Source organism: Panulirus ornatus, chromosome 57 (genome assembly GCF_036320965.1).
Source record: "Panulirus ornatus isolate Po-2019 chromosome 57, ASM3632096v1, whole genome shotgun sequence".
In the NCBI taxonomy this organism is placed as follows: Eukaryota; Metazoa; Arthropoda; class Malacostraca; order Decapoda; family Palinuridae; genus Panulirus; species Panulirus ornatus.
The window spans coordinates 4,419,223-4,434,688 of record NC_092280.1 but is presented as its reverse complement, the minus strand read 5'-3'; the positions used below and the strand labels follow the sequence as shown (position 1 = coordinate 4,434,688).

General features: G+C 35.1%; 1 protein-coding gene across 4 annotated transcripts in view; it reads right to left on the bottom strand.

Moving 5' to 3' along the window:
- Positions 1-15,466, bottom strand: part of Iml1 (GATOR complex protein Iml1) — a 124,706-nt gene that overhangs the window by 6,509 nt on the left and 102,731 nt on the right. For 3 of the 4 annotated variants that reach the window (XM_071694320.1, XM_071694317.1, XM_071694318.1), the window contains one exon: positions 5,968-6,060. The exons of the other annotated variant lie outside the window; for it this stretch is intronic. In XM_071694320.1, coding sequence (XP_071550421.1) covers positions 5,968-6,060 — 93 coding nt within the window. The remainder of the gene's footprint in view (positions 1-5,967; positions 6,061-15,466) is intronic. 4 annotated transcript variants of the gene reach the window in all.

Here is a 15,466-nt window from a genome sequence, read left to right as displayed (position 1 = left end):
CTACATTCACTGAGAACCAATCACTTTCCTCTCTTCCTACACGTACACATGCCTCACATCCTCAATAAAATGTTATATTAATTTATTCATCTATTTATTATACTTAATTACTGTCTCCCTCGTTAGTGAGGTAGCATGAGGAAACAGACAAGGAATGGCCCAACCCACCCATATACACATGTATATACATAAACGCCCACACACGCACATATACATTTCAATGTATACATACACATATACATATAACCATATTCATACTTCCTGCCTTCATCCATTCCCATCGCCACCCTACCACACATGAAATAGCATCCCCCCTCCAGCGAGGTACTGCCAGGAACAGACAAAAAAGGGCACATTCTTTCACACTCAGTCTCTATCTGTCATGTGTAATGCACTGAAACCACAGCTCCCTTTCCACATCTAGGCCCCACACACCTTTCCATGGTTTACCCTAGATGCTTCACATGCCCTGGTTCAATCCATTGACAGCACGTCGACCCCGGTATACCACGTCGTTCCAATTCACTCTATTTCTTGCAAGCCTTCCACCCTCCTGTATGTTCAGGCCCTGATTGTTCAAAATCTTTTTCACTCCATCCTTCCACCTCCAATTTGGTCTCCCACTTCTGTTCCCTCCACCTCTTACACACAAATCCTCTTTGTCAATCTTTCCTCACTCTTTCTCTCCATGTGTCCAAACCATTTCAGCACACCCACTTCTGCTCTCTCAACCACACTCTTTCTATTACTACACATCTCTCTTACCCTTTCATTACTTACACGATCAAAACACCTCACACCACATACTGTACTCAAACATTTAATTTCCAACACATCCACCCTCCTCCACACAACCCTATCTATAGCCCATGCCTTGAAACCATATAACATTGTTGGAACCGCTATTCCCTCAGACATACCCATTTTTATTCTCCGAGATAATGTTCTCGCCTTCCACACATTCTTCAATGTTCCCAGAACCTTTGCCCCCTCCCCCACCCTGTGACTCACTTCTGCTTCTGTGGTTCCATCTGCTGCCAAGTCCACTCCCAGATATCCAAAACACTTCACTTCCTACAGTTTTTCTCCATTCAAACTTACCTCTCAATCAACCTGTCCCTCAACCCTACTGAACCCAACAACCTTGCTCTTATTCACATTTACTCTAAACTTTCTCCTTTCATACACTTTACCAAACTCAGTCACCAACTTCTGCTGTTTCTCACCCAAATCAGCCATCAACGCTGTATCATCTGCGAACAACAACCGACTAACTTCCCAAGCCCTCTCATCCACAACAGACTGCATACTTGCTCCTCTCTCTCCAAAACTCTTGCATTCACCTCCCGAACCACCCCATCCATATACAAATTAAACAACCATGGAGACATCACGCACCCCTGCCGCAAACCAACATTCACTGGGAACCAATCACTTTCCTCTCTTCCTACTCATACACATTCCTTACATCCTTGGTAAAAACTTTTCACTGCAACTTACCTCCCACACCATATACTCTTAAAACCTTCCACAAAGCATCTCTATCCACCCTATCATATGCCTTCTCCAGATCCATAAATGCCACATACAAATCCATCTGTTTTTCTAAGTATTTCTGACATACATTCTTCAAAGCAAACACCTGATCCACATATCCTCAACCACTTCTGAAACGACTGCTCTTCCCCAATCTGATGCTCTGTACATGCCTTTACCCTTTCAATCAATACCCTCCCATATAATTTCCCAGGAATACTCAAGAAACTTATGTCTCTGTAATTTGAACACTCACCTGTATCCCCTTTCTATGGATAAATAAATGAAGTAAAAAATCAATAATAATGTTAGTCTTTTTACAAGGTAAGAAAAGCTGTGAAGATTCTCACACCAGAGGACTTTTGGAATTTAGGTTTTTGAGCTTTGCCTGTAATAATTCTGAAAGTTGCAGCCTCAGCCTGAGCAGGAATCTATCCATATCTAATCCACAAAAACAAAATGAAAATGAAAAACAATACCACCACAAACATTGCTATGAAAGCTCTCTTCAATAATGCCCTGCTTACCATATCTATCTTCATCAGCGGAAAATAATTTTCTTTATCCACTTACAAGGTAAAAGGCCAACTTTCAATGATGCATTTTTATAACCCCAAACCATTTCATCATCATATTGAACTGCTCTGCCTACATTACTGTACTCAGTTCCTCATTCCACTTTTCCTGAATCCTAAATTCTATATCTTTAATCTTCTGCTTATTCTCCATGCTTTTTCATTCAAATATCTAGTTCATAACCATCTATCAAATATCTTGTGCTTAACCATCTAAAGTAAAATTCCAACAAACAAATTACCATCAAATAATCTGATAAGTACTAACTAAACTTCTATACTGCATTGTTTATCCTACACGTGGCCCATTGTTTTCTGTTTGAATAAAAACACACCAGTCATACTACTCTCTCTTTTGTATCTAAACAATCTATATTTCAGTATCCCCACAAGCTGATACAAAGTACTAGAAACATTCAGACCCACTGATGTACTGTCAATAAAAACAAATTGTTACCTATGAGTTTGATTGAAATTAAAATGAATAATATCACTCTTGTTATTTTGGTACAGCTGGTGCTTCTGTTTATTTACTGTATTTCTTATACATACAGAATCCTTTCCTCATGCTATATTTTGCCTTTAATCTTTGAAAGAATATCAAAAATATTCAATATGCTGAAATAGTACAAAACTAGTATGATTTTCAACCTTAATGGTACTCATTTCAAGAAGTATTTGTCGCACATCTACTGTTACAAAAAGATTTCTTAAGCTAAAGGAATGTTTTACCATTTACCAAATATTATGTGGTTATAAGAGAAAAATGATAGTGATAAGAAAGCAAAAGGGTTGACTAGAATCATTGGAAGATAAAAATTTTGCCTAGGGAAACATTTGAACAAGTAGGCAAAATTATACTAAACATCAGGACATCAACAATTTGTCCATGAGGATATATTCAAACTGATGCAAACTAATTTTCATATAATTTTAGGGCTTTAGAAGATGAAGGACCATAAATACTCAAAAGATGGGGGTCTAAGTTCAAAACATGCAGAACTGAATCAGACTTAAAGTCATTTATGGTTATTAAAGCCATTCAGGTCATATCAGTGAGCATGTATGGGAAATGGAATGCAGATATAATAACAAGATCTCATGAACTTCAATATAACAGATAGCATAAGAAAGGAATGTGGAAGTAGCTGGTAATAACATTAAACTTTAAATAGCAGGCAAGGTCCAGAAATTCCACCATGGCGTGTACAAAAAATAAAAATGATGGATAAGCATTCAAAAGTAATGGAAAATACACAAAAACTTATATCATTACCTCTGTGTTGGCTGGTTCAGTGATAAGTGAGTATCAGGAGGAGTGAATGATGCATCTGACCATTCCTAATATGAGAGGAAGATGTGGAAATGACACTGTTTTGTTTTTCCCCTGAGTTTCTTCATACAATACAGTACTCAAATTTAATATACAGGGACAGCACTACTGGCCAAGAGAATAAGCATATTTTGAAATGTTACACTTTTCACAATGACTGGGGAGGATACTAAAGGATTTTTTCCTTTGTACAGTACTGAAATCTACTCTTACATCAAAACACCCTTATTTCATCTTACTCTTATTCCATACACTAGCACAGCACTGACAGTGAATACCATTGATATATAGAGATACATTACACTTCCCAATAGGATAAAATGTGTCAATGAAATGCATTATGAAGGCATTAGAGGTGTTTTTCCTCTTTGGAAATATTCTAGTTCTTTACCTATCAGCTGTTACAAGAGTCCTAAATTAATCTGGGAATACATATAAAGAAAAGAATGTGCAACTGTTATGTAATTTCTCCCATATGCTAGGGACCCTCACCATCATTCTTATATTGTTCCGTCACTTTTTTCCTTATATTTCTCATGTTTTTTTTCTTTCATTTCCTTACTAACAGATAAATATCTTTTCCTCATATCTCAGGTCATACAACAAGCTAAGTATAATCTGTGGGGTCACTGTAAACAAGACCTTCAGATGGACTGCTGTGCACTTACAATGGTGGTTGTCAGGGTAATGAGTAGAGCAGAATTCTTTTGCTAAGTCATCTTTAGCAATGGAAGAGACTTCTATACATTTCTAATGGTATAGCACATCAGTTGGATATTCAAAAAGAGACGGGAAAAGTTAGAATGTTAACTGATGTCTCTTATGAGAACATTAACTAATGTTGGCTATTGTATAAGGGTTATGGGAAGTCCTTCAACCCTTCAAATGTACAAGATAGCTTTCCTAGAACATTAACTAATGTTGGCTATTGTATAAGGGTTATGGGAAGTCCTTCAACCCTTCAAATGTACAAGATAGCTTCCTATCATGCAATGTCATTATCATACAAAGAAAGCAGGCATACTATTACATGATAAGACCAAGGGACTATATCAGATCTCTTTTCTTGTGTTTCAAAATGTAAATAACAGGGCAAGTGAAACAATAATTCTTCTTGTTGACTGTACATATCCCATGTATCTTTTCACTGCTTCAATTTTTCTATGCACCTCATGCCTACTTGCCACTTCATTTTCAAGTATGTCTTCAATCATATCATCTATCATGCTGGACTCCTTTACATTCATTCCTTCATTTATTCCTTTAAATCTTACTACCTGTTTTGTATTACTGCATAGTGAGAGTAGCTTTCATGCTCATTCTAAATCAATTTAACTTGAATTCTGTAACTAAATGTAATAAGTCTTGAGCTCACTATTAACCATCTTTTGATATCATTCATTCATCAAGAATCCTAAGAGATCTTATGCATATACAACATCTATAAAATTGAGGTCTCACACCTTTCAAGTTCCATTCTAGTCATACAAAGGCTCAGTATTGCAAAAATTCTGCATGTGGTCCCCCCACATTAACTGATGTGAGGGGTTAACACCACATGAATAGATAATTCAAGGAAGACAACTCTTGATAATAGACTAGAGATTTTTAAATCTAGCTAAGATCACAATAATTCCTCATGAGCTTGGTAATGCAAAGTGACACCACTCATTATGTTTATTTGAAGCTATTAACACATTCTCTTTATATTTTTGACCAAATTAGTTGAAATAATGTCTTTTAGTTTTTTTTAGTCTTTCTAGACATCTGCTACTTATCTGCATAAATAGAAGCAACTACTGCCAAGCTTCCCACATGCATCAGTAATATCAAAGCTTCTTACATGCATCAATCAGCAATAAAAAAACGCATCACATTACATAAACTTAGACACACAATGTAACAAAATATTAAATCTTACCTGATATATGTCATATCACTTTGCTAACACTCTCAATGAAATATGCTGGTTTCATCCAAATGCTTTAATTTTGTACATGTTCATTCGAGAAACAGCAGGTTCTAAAAATCTAATTTCCCTATGACCACAATGATGGAATTTTACATGGTTTACATTTTGAGGGAATATCTGCTTTTACATTTTCTAATATACCTTACCTACTTAATTTCAGTACACTCTCTGGCTGTTCTTCAGCAATACTATGAACTAAATCAATAAGGCTCATGATGATACATGTCACAAGTTATACAACAAGTCTTCACTATAACTGAGAGTAATTTGTGATCTACCGTAACAGAAGGATCTGCAATGTAATGGAACAATAATCACTCTATGGAAGAGTGACTAACTCCTTCAACGTAAGAAGATTCAAGTCAGCTCACATCTGATGATTTTTATGTATACTTCACTACCATGAATGAAACTAAAATTATCAACAAATACAAAGAATATGTATATTCAGAGCAAAGAGGCTATATTTCAGCCTCACATTAGCTCTCACTCCTGTGTTTGAAACTTCAAATATTCTGAGTCCCCAAAATGCCTAGTATTACACCACAAACCTGTTTTTCGCTGATCTTGTGGGAATATAATTCAGCAATCAAGCGATGGAAATACTCCACATGTGGGGTGGACACGCCATAGTGGTAGTCAGCCTATAGGAAGCAAGGAGGCAACACTGATATTGACAAAGTATTAATTCACTACATAAACTGACAAAGATTGAATAAAACACCATGAAGATCAGATAGTAATGAGATGTGGTATCAAAAACCTGTGTATCTCTTTCATTAGTTGGTTAAACTATGAGGAAAAAAAAGCAAGTATTTGTCAGTAATAATTATCAAGTATTAATACTGTGAAAGCACAAAAGGAAAACAGTGAAAATAGCAATTTTTCAACTATATATTTCAAGACATTTTTAGATATTCAGATATTTTCCTTGTGAGACTGCAGATATATTATCCATATGTTACTGTGACTATACATATATCACTCCAGAACAGGGAATCCCTACTGCCAAGTGTACAACCCTAGGTATAAGTGGGGTCTTCCTAATCTAGGGCCTTGTTAAAGTGATTGTTATGTACAGCACATGGGAGAGCAAAAATCATTATATTATGTTATGAATCATCTTGTCAACAACAGCAAAAAAATATTTGCAAAAAGAGATTGATCAGAAATTTTAATTCCAGTTTTGAAATATCTATGCATATATTTTCATGCTTTTATGTTAATGCCTAAGTCTTTATACCCTCGACTTATATGGATTAAAATCTTTTACCTGGTGTCTTTTGTCATATGATGTTCATCAAAGAATCAATGTACAGTTATTCACTGACTTACAGTGATCCAGTTATAGTTTTTCTATGTAATGCTACTGAAAAAGTTTGAACACCTTTCTACTCACATTTCATAGCTTTCATGTAATACACTGTCTGATCTCTACAGCTCCAATGTAGTCTCAATGGTCAGAGCAGCATCAGGGAGATGCCACACTAATTTATCTCATTCATACTGTGTCTTTGTACTGTAGTGTAATGTCATCTGAACTTCATTAAGAATACTATTTTCCAAACTTTCCTAAACCCCTCCATCATCAGTGGAAAACGACTAATAAGTTCTCAAGCAGGTTCTCCTGCCAAGATGGCTCGCCAAACTATCAGCTGGGAAATGAAAACATACATGGTGAAGGCTGCTCTGCCTTCATGTGCACTATGCCCTGCCAGTTTTGGTGAGTACAAAAATTTATATGTGTTCTCTAACGACTAATTTAGTTATAGTTACCAAGTCTTTAATGTCTATTCATTTATACATTCAACCATGTTAAACATGGATATATTTAGTTATCATGTCTTTATTATTCACTTTAGTTAGTTTAGAATGACTTGAAAATTACAGCCCAGGATTGCGCTCGTAATATGAAACATTATGCTTACACGAAAAAATGCCTTTATTTATTCATTTTTTTTCTTTTGTTAGCTGAGACAGCATAGGCAACTGAGTTCTTAATCAAGGTCAACTCATTAATGCTATATAATATATAAATATTATCCATGGGGATAGGTGAGAAAGAATACTTCCCACGTATTCCCCGAGTGTTTTAAAGGCGACTAAAAGGGGAGGGTGTGGGGGCTAGAAATCCTCCCCTCCAGTTCTGACTTTTCCAAAAAAAGAAAAGAGAATGGGCCAAGTATGAGCCTGGTACCCATTTCATCGCTCAACCCTAAGGGGTTATGAACAGCTGGGTTGACTGTGGACCAAGATGCACTTGACCCTGGACAGCCTGTGAATGCATCACAGTCAAGAATGCTAACCGCTACACCAAAGAGCTCCAGAGATTTTTCAGATTTTCAGGAAACATCTGAATGTAAATGAAGGACAAGCTATAAGTTGGTGATTGCAAGCACAGGTTGCTTTGATTTATCATCAGATTTATCAGGCTAATTCCAGTATATCAGATGATAGTTTGAAACAGCTTTGAACATAGTATGAGTTGATTTTGATATATATTGATAAATACAGTGTTTGATGTATTGAAGTTTTACTGAATGGGGTATTGATACAATGAGATCAACTTTCTCTCATATCAACAAACTTTTTTTTTTTAATTTCTAAGGGCTCCACAAGGTTGAGCTTAGTATATAAATCTTTTTCATCAAGACAATTCTGCTTGCTAATTCTCTCTTGTTATGAAGCTGTTCATACTGTAAAGCATTTTCATATACACACACAATGTACATACAACCAAGATGGGGAGGCATGGCCTGAAATAATGTATTCAGAATAAAGGAGAAAAAATTTCTATGCAAGTCCCTGTGCCTCAAGTAAATAAGAAGTGAATAACCATAACCTCAGAAGTGTAAAATTTCAGTGAATGACTGCCAGCCTTCCAAAAGCTAGCTCTCTGAAATTTCTAAAAGCCTGTATTAAGATTCATTGTGTAAGGTTTAGCCATTCATGTCAAATATGCAGTTAATCCACCCTCCAACGAAAGCACCACTTCTCAACCCTACCTTCCACTGGAGCAATTGTTCTCATTGCTAATAAAGTTTAATATTAACAGAACAAATGGAGTGGAGAGAAAGCACCATCTCATCTGATTCCAGTAATTCTAGTTGAAACATGGTAGAACTGGTTTCTTATTACAGTACTGAAAATTTGTTTCAAATGAGCCAGAATTATCTATGCTTTGAAATCCATTGTAATACTACAGCACAAATACTGAAGTGGGCACTGTGTTTACTCAAAAATCATCTCAAATATCTCCATAATGTTCTGCAATAACAAAGTGAAAAAGATGAGTTTATTTTTCCAAGGCATATTTCTAATCTTTCAACAGTATTCACTTTAAATGAAATCTATCTGATAAAGATCTTTTTCTAAGAGAGATTATGTGAAAATCATAACTAACGTGAGGGACCCCCTTGAGAAACAAAATACTTTCCATGTATCAGGGACTATCATCAAATGGCTTATTACTAAAAAAGCCTTTCGTCTATATAACCAAAACAATATCACTATGGTTGAAATCAAAATAATATGTGGAAAAAAAAAACAGAAGTAAATAGTAATTTCAAATCAGTCATGTATCTGGGATGGTTAAAAAAAAGTATGCTGAAAAGAAAGAATAAATCAATCAAACATAATCTGTAATATAATAAAAATCAGTAAAAATTACTATCAAACTTCAATACAATACAATACAACAGACTTAAAATATCAGCACCAGTGGCACAAGATAAAAAAAAAAAATATTTTGAGGAATTTTTCTTCATATCACAGCAAAGAAGCTATGTTATCTGAGAAATGATGACGATAGGGAAACATCTCAAAAGGTCTAAGTCAATATTCACGCAAATCTCAACAGGCAACATCTAATACCTCGCATTCAATATTCTGACATACAATACCACAACAGGAAACTTCCATCAGCTTGCAGTTTATAGACAACACTCAAAAGCTTAAACTAAAATTTAGAACATTTGCTTGATACCTTAAAAAAATATACATTTGCATCTCTGACATATCTAGAGTGCATGGGGATATGTTACTTTTGTTTAAATAATTAACACTTATTAAGAATAACTACCCTATCATAATTATCTATTCAAATGACTAATATGGCGAAACAGAGCATGCATGTGTAATGCATGTATATCTCTCCGAAAAATTTCAATGAAATATAAATGCAAAATCAAAGCAAGAGAAACCAAATCTTAAGATTGTCAACAGCAAAATATTCTGTATGTAACATTTGTCATGAACCTTGAAATCTTCCAACAACAAAAAGTAACTTGATTAGGAAAGCCATGATTCAGAAATTTTCTAACTACAAATCACAACAAAGTTTCTGAAAAAAGGAAAAAATCTGATAACCTAGGTTAACTTCATATCATAGGTTTTGTAATGCTTTCACTAGTGATCCTAATCACAAAACCTGATAATCCATTTTCATAAGCTTCTTTACCATGTGAGGTAAAAAGAAGGTAATTAAAAACAGAAATCACAGATTATTCAACATAATATTTCTTTCTTAATGAACAAAGCTGTTGTCATCATCCAGAGATGGAGCAATGACACTGAAGCAATCAAGGCTCAATGATTCTAACACAATCGAAATGTATTGGTTTCTAAGGCAAAAGAGGAAACTGAAGAGATTAAAATCCTCTTCATCAGCAAAAGAAGTCAATAAAAAAACCACAGTGGGAGAATTATCAAGAATTCCAACTCACCCTCAACAGCCAAAGAACTTGCTGGAAATGCCAAATTTGTTAGAATATACAGACTGAGCAGAAAAAAGAAAAAAAAATTACATAATTCTGAGAATGAAAACCCCAAAAGAGGGTCTCAACTTACTTTACCAGTTTATTTCTGAAAAATGTTGCACTGGGAAAAAAATATGTCCTTCCAAAGGTGAAATGAATTGTTACATATCCTTACATACACCAAAACTCCAAAATATAATAAGATGCTATCTAAAAATGAGCAGACAAAGTAAAGAGTATATGATAAACATTCAAAGGAAATGCTTTCCTTTAGAATGCTTAAAATTCAGAAACCATCAAAACCTATACTAATTTGTCCTATTAAAAAAGTTTAAAAAGGGAAATAAAATAAATCTTAACCACATATTGGTGCAGCACTTTGAGAACAAAGATTGAGCTACACGATCTTAACCACAGAATTTGATAATAAAACAAAATGTACCTCTGAACTGAAAAAAAATTCTCAATAATCTTAGCCTCACCTGGCAGTGACATTTGTACATTTCAAGATATCAATCTAAAGCCAGGTATATTAGTGGCATTAACATGGGCAGATTTAAAAAAAAAATTCTAGTTTACCTACAATTCCTTTTGGAGACAATCCAAGGAAGCACTGGAATTACTTAAAGCTAAGGACAAAGACTGAACAGCATCCTTGAAATCTTACTCCAGACGTGGATCAAAGCTCTACCAAGTAAGTACATTGAAGTTTTTTCTCAAAACCTTGAAAAGTCTATCATAAAAAAGAAAAATTGCTACAAATAATTTTTCTTCATACTTGCTCACATACAGTCCCACTTGCTTCCATATATTCCCAAGCTGTCTTGTATAATGAACCACAACTAGAGGCTACCGACAGCCAAGCCCCATAGACCATTCAGTCTTTCCTGGACCATTCCATATGCCCTGGCTTAGTAAACTGACAGCACTTAGCCTCCATATAACATGCTTCTCCAATTCATTCTGTTCCATGCATACCTCTCACACTCCAGAATGTTCAGCCTATGACAACTCAAAGCCTCTTTCCCTCCATCCTTCCATCTCCTTCTCAGTCTCTCACCTTCCCTTGCTCTCTCTACTTCTGACACACAGATCTGTCTTTTTCTCATCCTCTCCCTGTGTCCAAACCATTTCAGCACACCTTGATCAACTCTTTCAATCAGACTGTACTTAAAAACACCTCACTCTTCATTCTTTATTTGACCAGCCACCTCACATTACATACTGTCTGCATGCATTTAAATTCCAACATGCCCTTCCTCTTCTATTCGTTTACATTCAAGGCCAAGGACTTGTATTTGTATTCATACAACAAAGTTCTGAAAAAGGGTCAAGGGATGGAAAGAACAAAACCCTTTCTCCTTACAAGTAGCCTAAAGTTATCTCATCAAGATTATAAACCAGCCAAATGTATAACCATAAGACTCAATACAGAAATAATGTCAGCACAGGTAATACTTATAAAAAGCAACTTTAGAGAAAATACTAAGTCAGAAGAAGGACTGCCTATCCACATTAAACAACATACAAGATGCTCATTCTAATAAATCTTAAGAACTAAAATTTCTATAACACTTACATGAATTCATGGTATGCTGCATAAATACTGAAGGACAGTTCCAGCATTATTCTTGTGCACACCAAAATTATTAATTTGCATCTAAAATAAACCCTCAATTTTACTACAAAACAACACATAAAATAAAAAAATGTGCAAAATAAGTGTCAAGATCACTTTAAACAGTCTGTCTTAATCATGTGAAAAGCATTTTTGAGCCAGAATCATAACTTTCCTTTCATTCACATAAATCTCCATTAAAGTTGTCAAAGCCATACAGCTGAAATCAACATGAGATAAACACATGAAACATAATCCAAATGTGTCCTGAAAGGCAGCGTGTCAAACCTAATAAAAAACAGTGCAACAATAACTTGTTGAAGCTGTAACCTTGAGCCCTACCCATAAAGTCATGTTGCCATGTTCCCCGTCACTGTTTATGCTGCCAGACTTGATCACCTGAGGGTAACTGCACAACAGTCTTGAATGCCCAAAGATAACTGTCAGGCTAGGAAACCTATTCATGGTAAGGTGGGCTAAGAATGTATTTGGAGAAGGGCATTAGAGGTTTCTAACTCAATAACGTGGATTTCACAAGTTCAACGCTGGCTTTTTGAGCAAATTCCTTTTGTCATTTACCATTTACCTGTGTTGCCATGTTAAAGTAAACTAAATGGAAAGTCTGCTTACCAGGATAAAAACATTATGGTAAACATCTAAGATCTCCATCAGCTTCTGCAGTTTCTCACTTGAATCTGCCATTAGCACCATAACATCAGTAAACAATAACTGACTCACCTTCCTCAACCCCACCCTGACATACTACATAACTGCTCTCTCTACAAGACCCTTGCATTCACCTTCTTCACCACCTGACCAATAAGCAAATGAAACAGCCACGGTGACATCAAACACCTCCTGTCACAGATCCACCTTCACATGGAACGTTCACCCGAGTCATCTCATCCTATTCACATGCTCATGTTACTCCCTTGACAAATCTCTTAATTGATTCTATGAATGTTGACAGTATGCAGAAATCTAAAAAGTTAACTGATAGAAAGTTTATGTTTCTTCCATTTACACCCACGATGACAGCCCTATTAAGTATATGAAAGCCCTCTTATTCTTTCTATAACTGTTCTGGATATCTTATACTCTATAGTTTTTGTGTCTGTAGAGTTATCTCATCTCTCAATACTGCAAGATTTGAACATACTCTATTTAAGTCTTGCTTGAAACTTACACTTAGGTGTTAATAATAAAAATGGTGTTTTTCAAATGAGTCTAAAAAATAGGTAAATATCAAGAAAAATCACTGAATTCTTTATTAACAAATTAAATGCCACAAATGCACTGAACCTAAAATGAATCAGGTACTATTTTTCAGCTTATGATAATAATGATAATTTTTTTTTCCATACTATTCGCCATTTCCCGCATTAGCAAGGTAGCGTTAAGAACAGAGGACTGAGCCTTTGAGGGAATATCCTCACTTGGCCACCTTCTCTGTTCCTTCTTTTGGAAAATTAAAAACGAGAGGGGGAGGATTTCCAATCCCCGCTCCCTCCCCTTTTAGTTGCCTTCTACGACACGCAGGGAATACGTGGGAAGTATTCTTTCTCCCCTATCCCCAGGAATAAAATAATGATAATAACAATTATGATAATAATAATAATAACAATAATAATAGTGCACACCTAAAACATTTTTTAGACTCAGGTATCTAAAAGAAACATAATTACGGTAAAATTTAGAATCCTGACTAAATGGACTGTATTTCTAACGAATGTTTGCAAATATTTTTGTTTTAAAGACAGCTCTCATTTCATTTGGATGAAAACACAAATGTACATCATCTAGACAATTCTTTTTTTCAACATTTTGCATCCCTGATATGAAAAAACAGTGCAAAAAATTTGTAGATTTCATGAAGTTTAATCAATAAACCAGCATCCACCACCACATATTCAAATAATTTATCCAAAATAGAGTAATTACTGAATAGTGAAGTTAACATATACAGAAGTTTGCTGTGCATTTTCACACATTTAGATAACATTCACAATTAAATCTGCACACAAAACTAAGAGTTACATACAGAAATAGCTTTACTAGTGGCAAACTACTTTCATGCATATCATGAAAAAACATTAAAAATGAAAAATGAGTAATCACTGAGGGTTAATTGTGTCCATTTGATAAACCATGAAAGCATTAGGAAAGCAACATGCAGTAAGAACATGCAGTATTTAATCATCACATTAGTTTATGATTTCTTAAGGCTATCTTTTCCTTACAAAATAAAAATGACAAAAAGGACCTGTTTATCACTGATTATACCCACCAGCATTCCTATGTTTGTATCAATCATGTGGTAATACCTATATTTTTGTCCTGATACAAGAAATCTTTAATAATTTCAGCAAGTACATTGGATCATTTTTTACCACTGCCTTATTAAGATCACACATAGGGAACCTTGTACTAGGAATATGGAAAAAAAAAAAGCACATACGAAAAACATGTCCACTCTCCTAAAGTTCTGTTTTGGTGGCTTCCTTTATTCCTATAAAAAGGCCATGTCCAACAGGAACTACAAGAAGAGGGCAGCAAGTATAAGGAAATATCCAAGGCCCCTGATATCTGTGGAAAAAACCTCCTCCAAATGTTAAAATTCTTTATGAGCAAGACCAGAAAAAATCTTTAATGTGTACTTTTGTCAGAAGGCAGCAATATTGGAAGACAATAATCCTCATTTTTCTCTGTAATCTGTTGTAACTTTTCATTGCCATGTTATAATACAATGCTATTCTTGTCATGATTATCTTAACAGGTAATAATTCAAGGAGGATAACAAAAACTTATTCTTATCATGACTATCTTATCAGGTAATCATTCAAGAGGACGAAAAAAATGTAACTAACTACTTCATAGCATTGCTCTTTTGTTTTCAGAAGACAGCATACACCTACACCATCCCTCTTAGGTGTAAGGTTCTCCATATTTTTCATATAATTTTATCATTTGAGATGTTTCATTGAACAGGTAAGATGAGACATTCTGGAAAATAAGACCCTTCTGGGTAACAAGCACAACTTGGAAAGCAGGAAATGCACTATGGACCTCAGAAGCCTTGAGGGCATTTAAAGCCTATGTTCCAAATATCAATCATCTATGTGTCTGCAGAACTTCATAGATGTCTTACAGTGGCTAGAAATGCAAGTGGAGAACATTAATTTCTCTATCTTTAGAAACAGAGCAAATTGTTCCAGACTCACTGTGATTCTGAAGCTTGTCAGCCTCACTATAAATTTTCTCATGCTCTCGAGACAGAGACAGGTAATACACCATTTTTTTACACAGCAGGATACTGTCAATAACTATCATCAAAGCCACACCTTCAACATGAATAAGTACTAAAGTGAAGTTAAGTATAAAGAAAAGAAAAATAATCTAAATTCTAGAGGTAGTAGAAAACATGAGAAGGTAAAGAATTTCATAGCACATGAGCACAAGGAAAGTAATATGACACAACAGTTCGCCCACGAGTTGTCAATGGCCACATACTAATCAGGCGACATAATGACTTGCCAAGTATTATGTGGTTCAATAATACAAATCAATACCCATGGGTTTCAATGAATGACATTCCCAAACATTTTACCAATCAGATGACTTGTAGAACCACAAGGTAACTGTACTGTCACAAAATATATTTTTTCGTTAAATTTC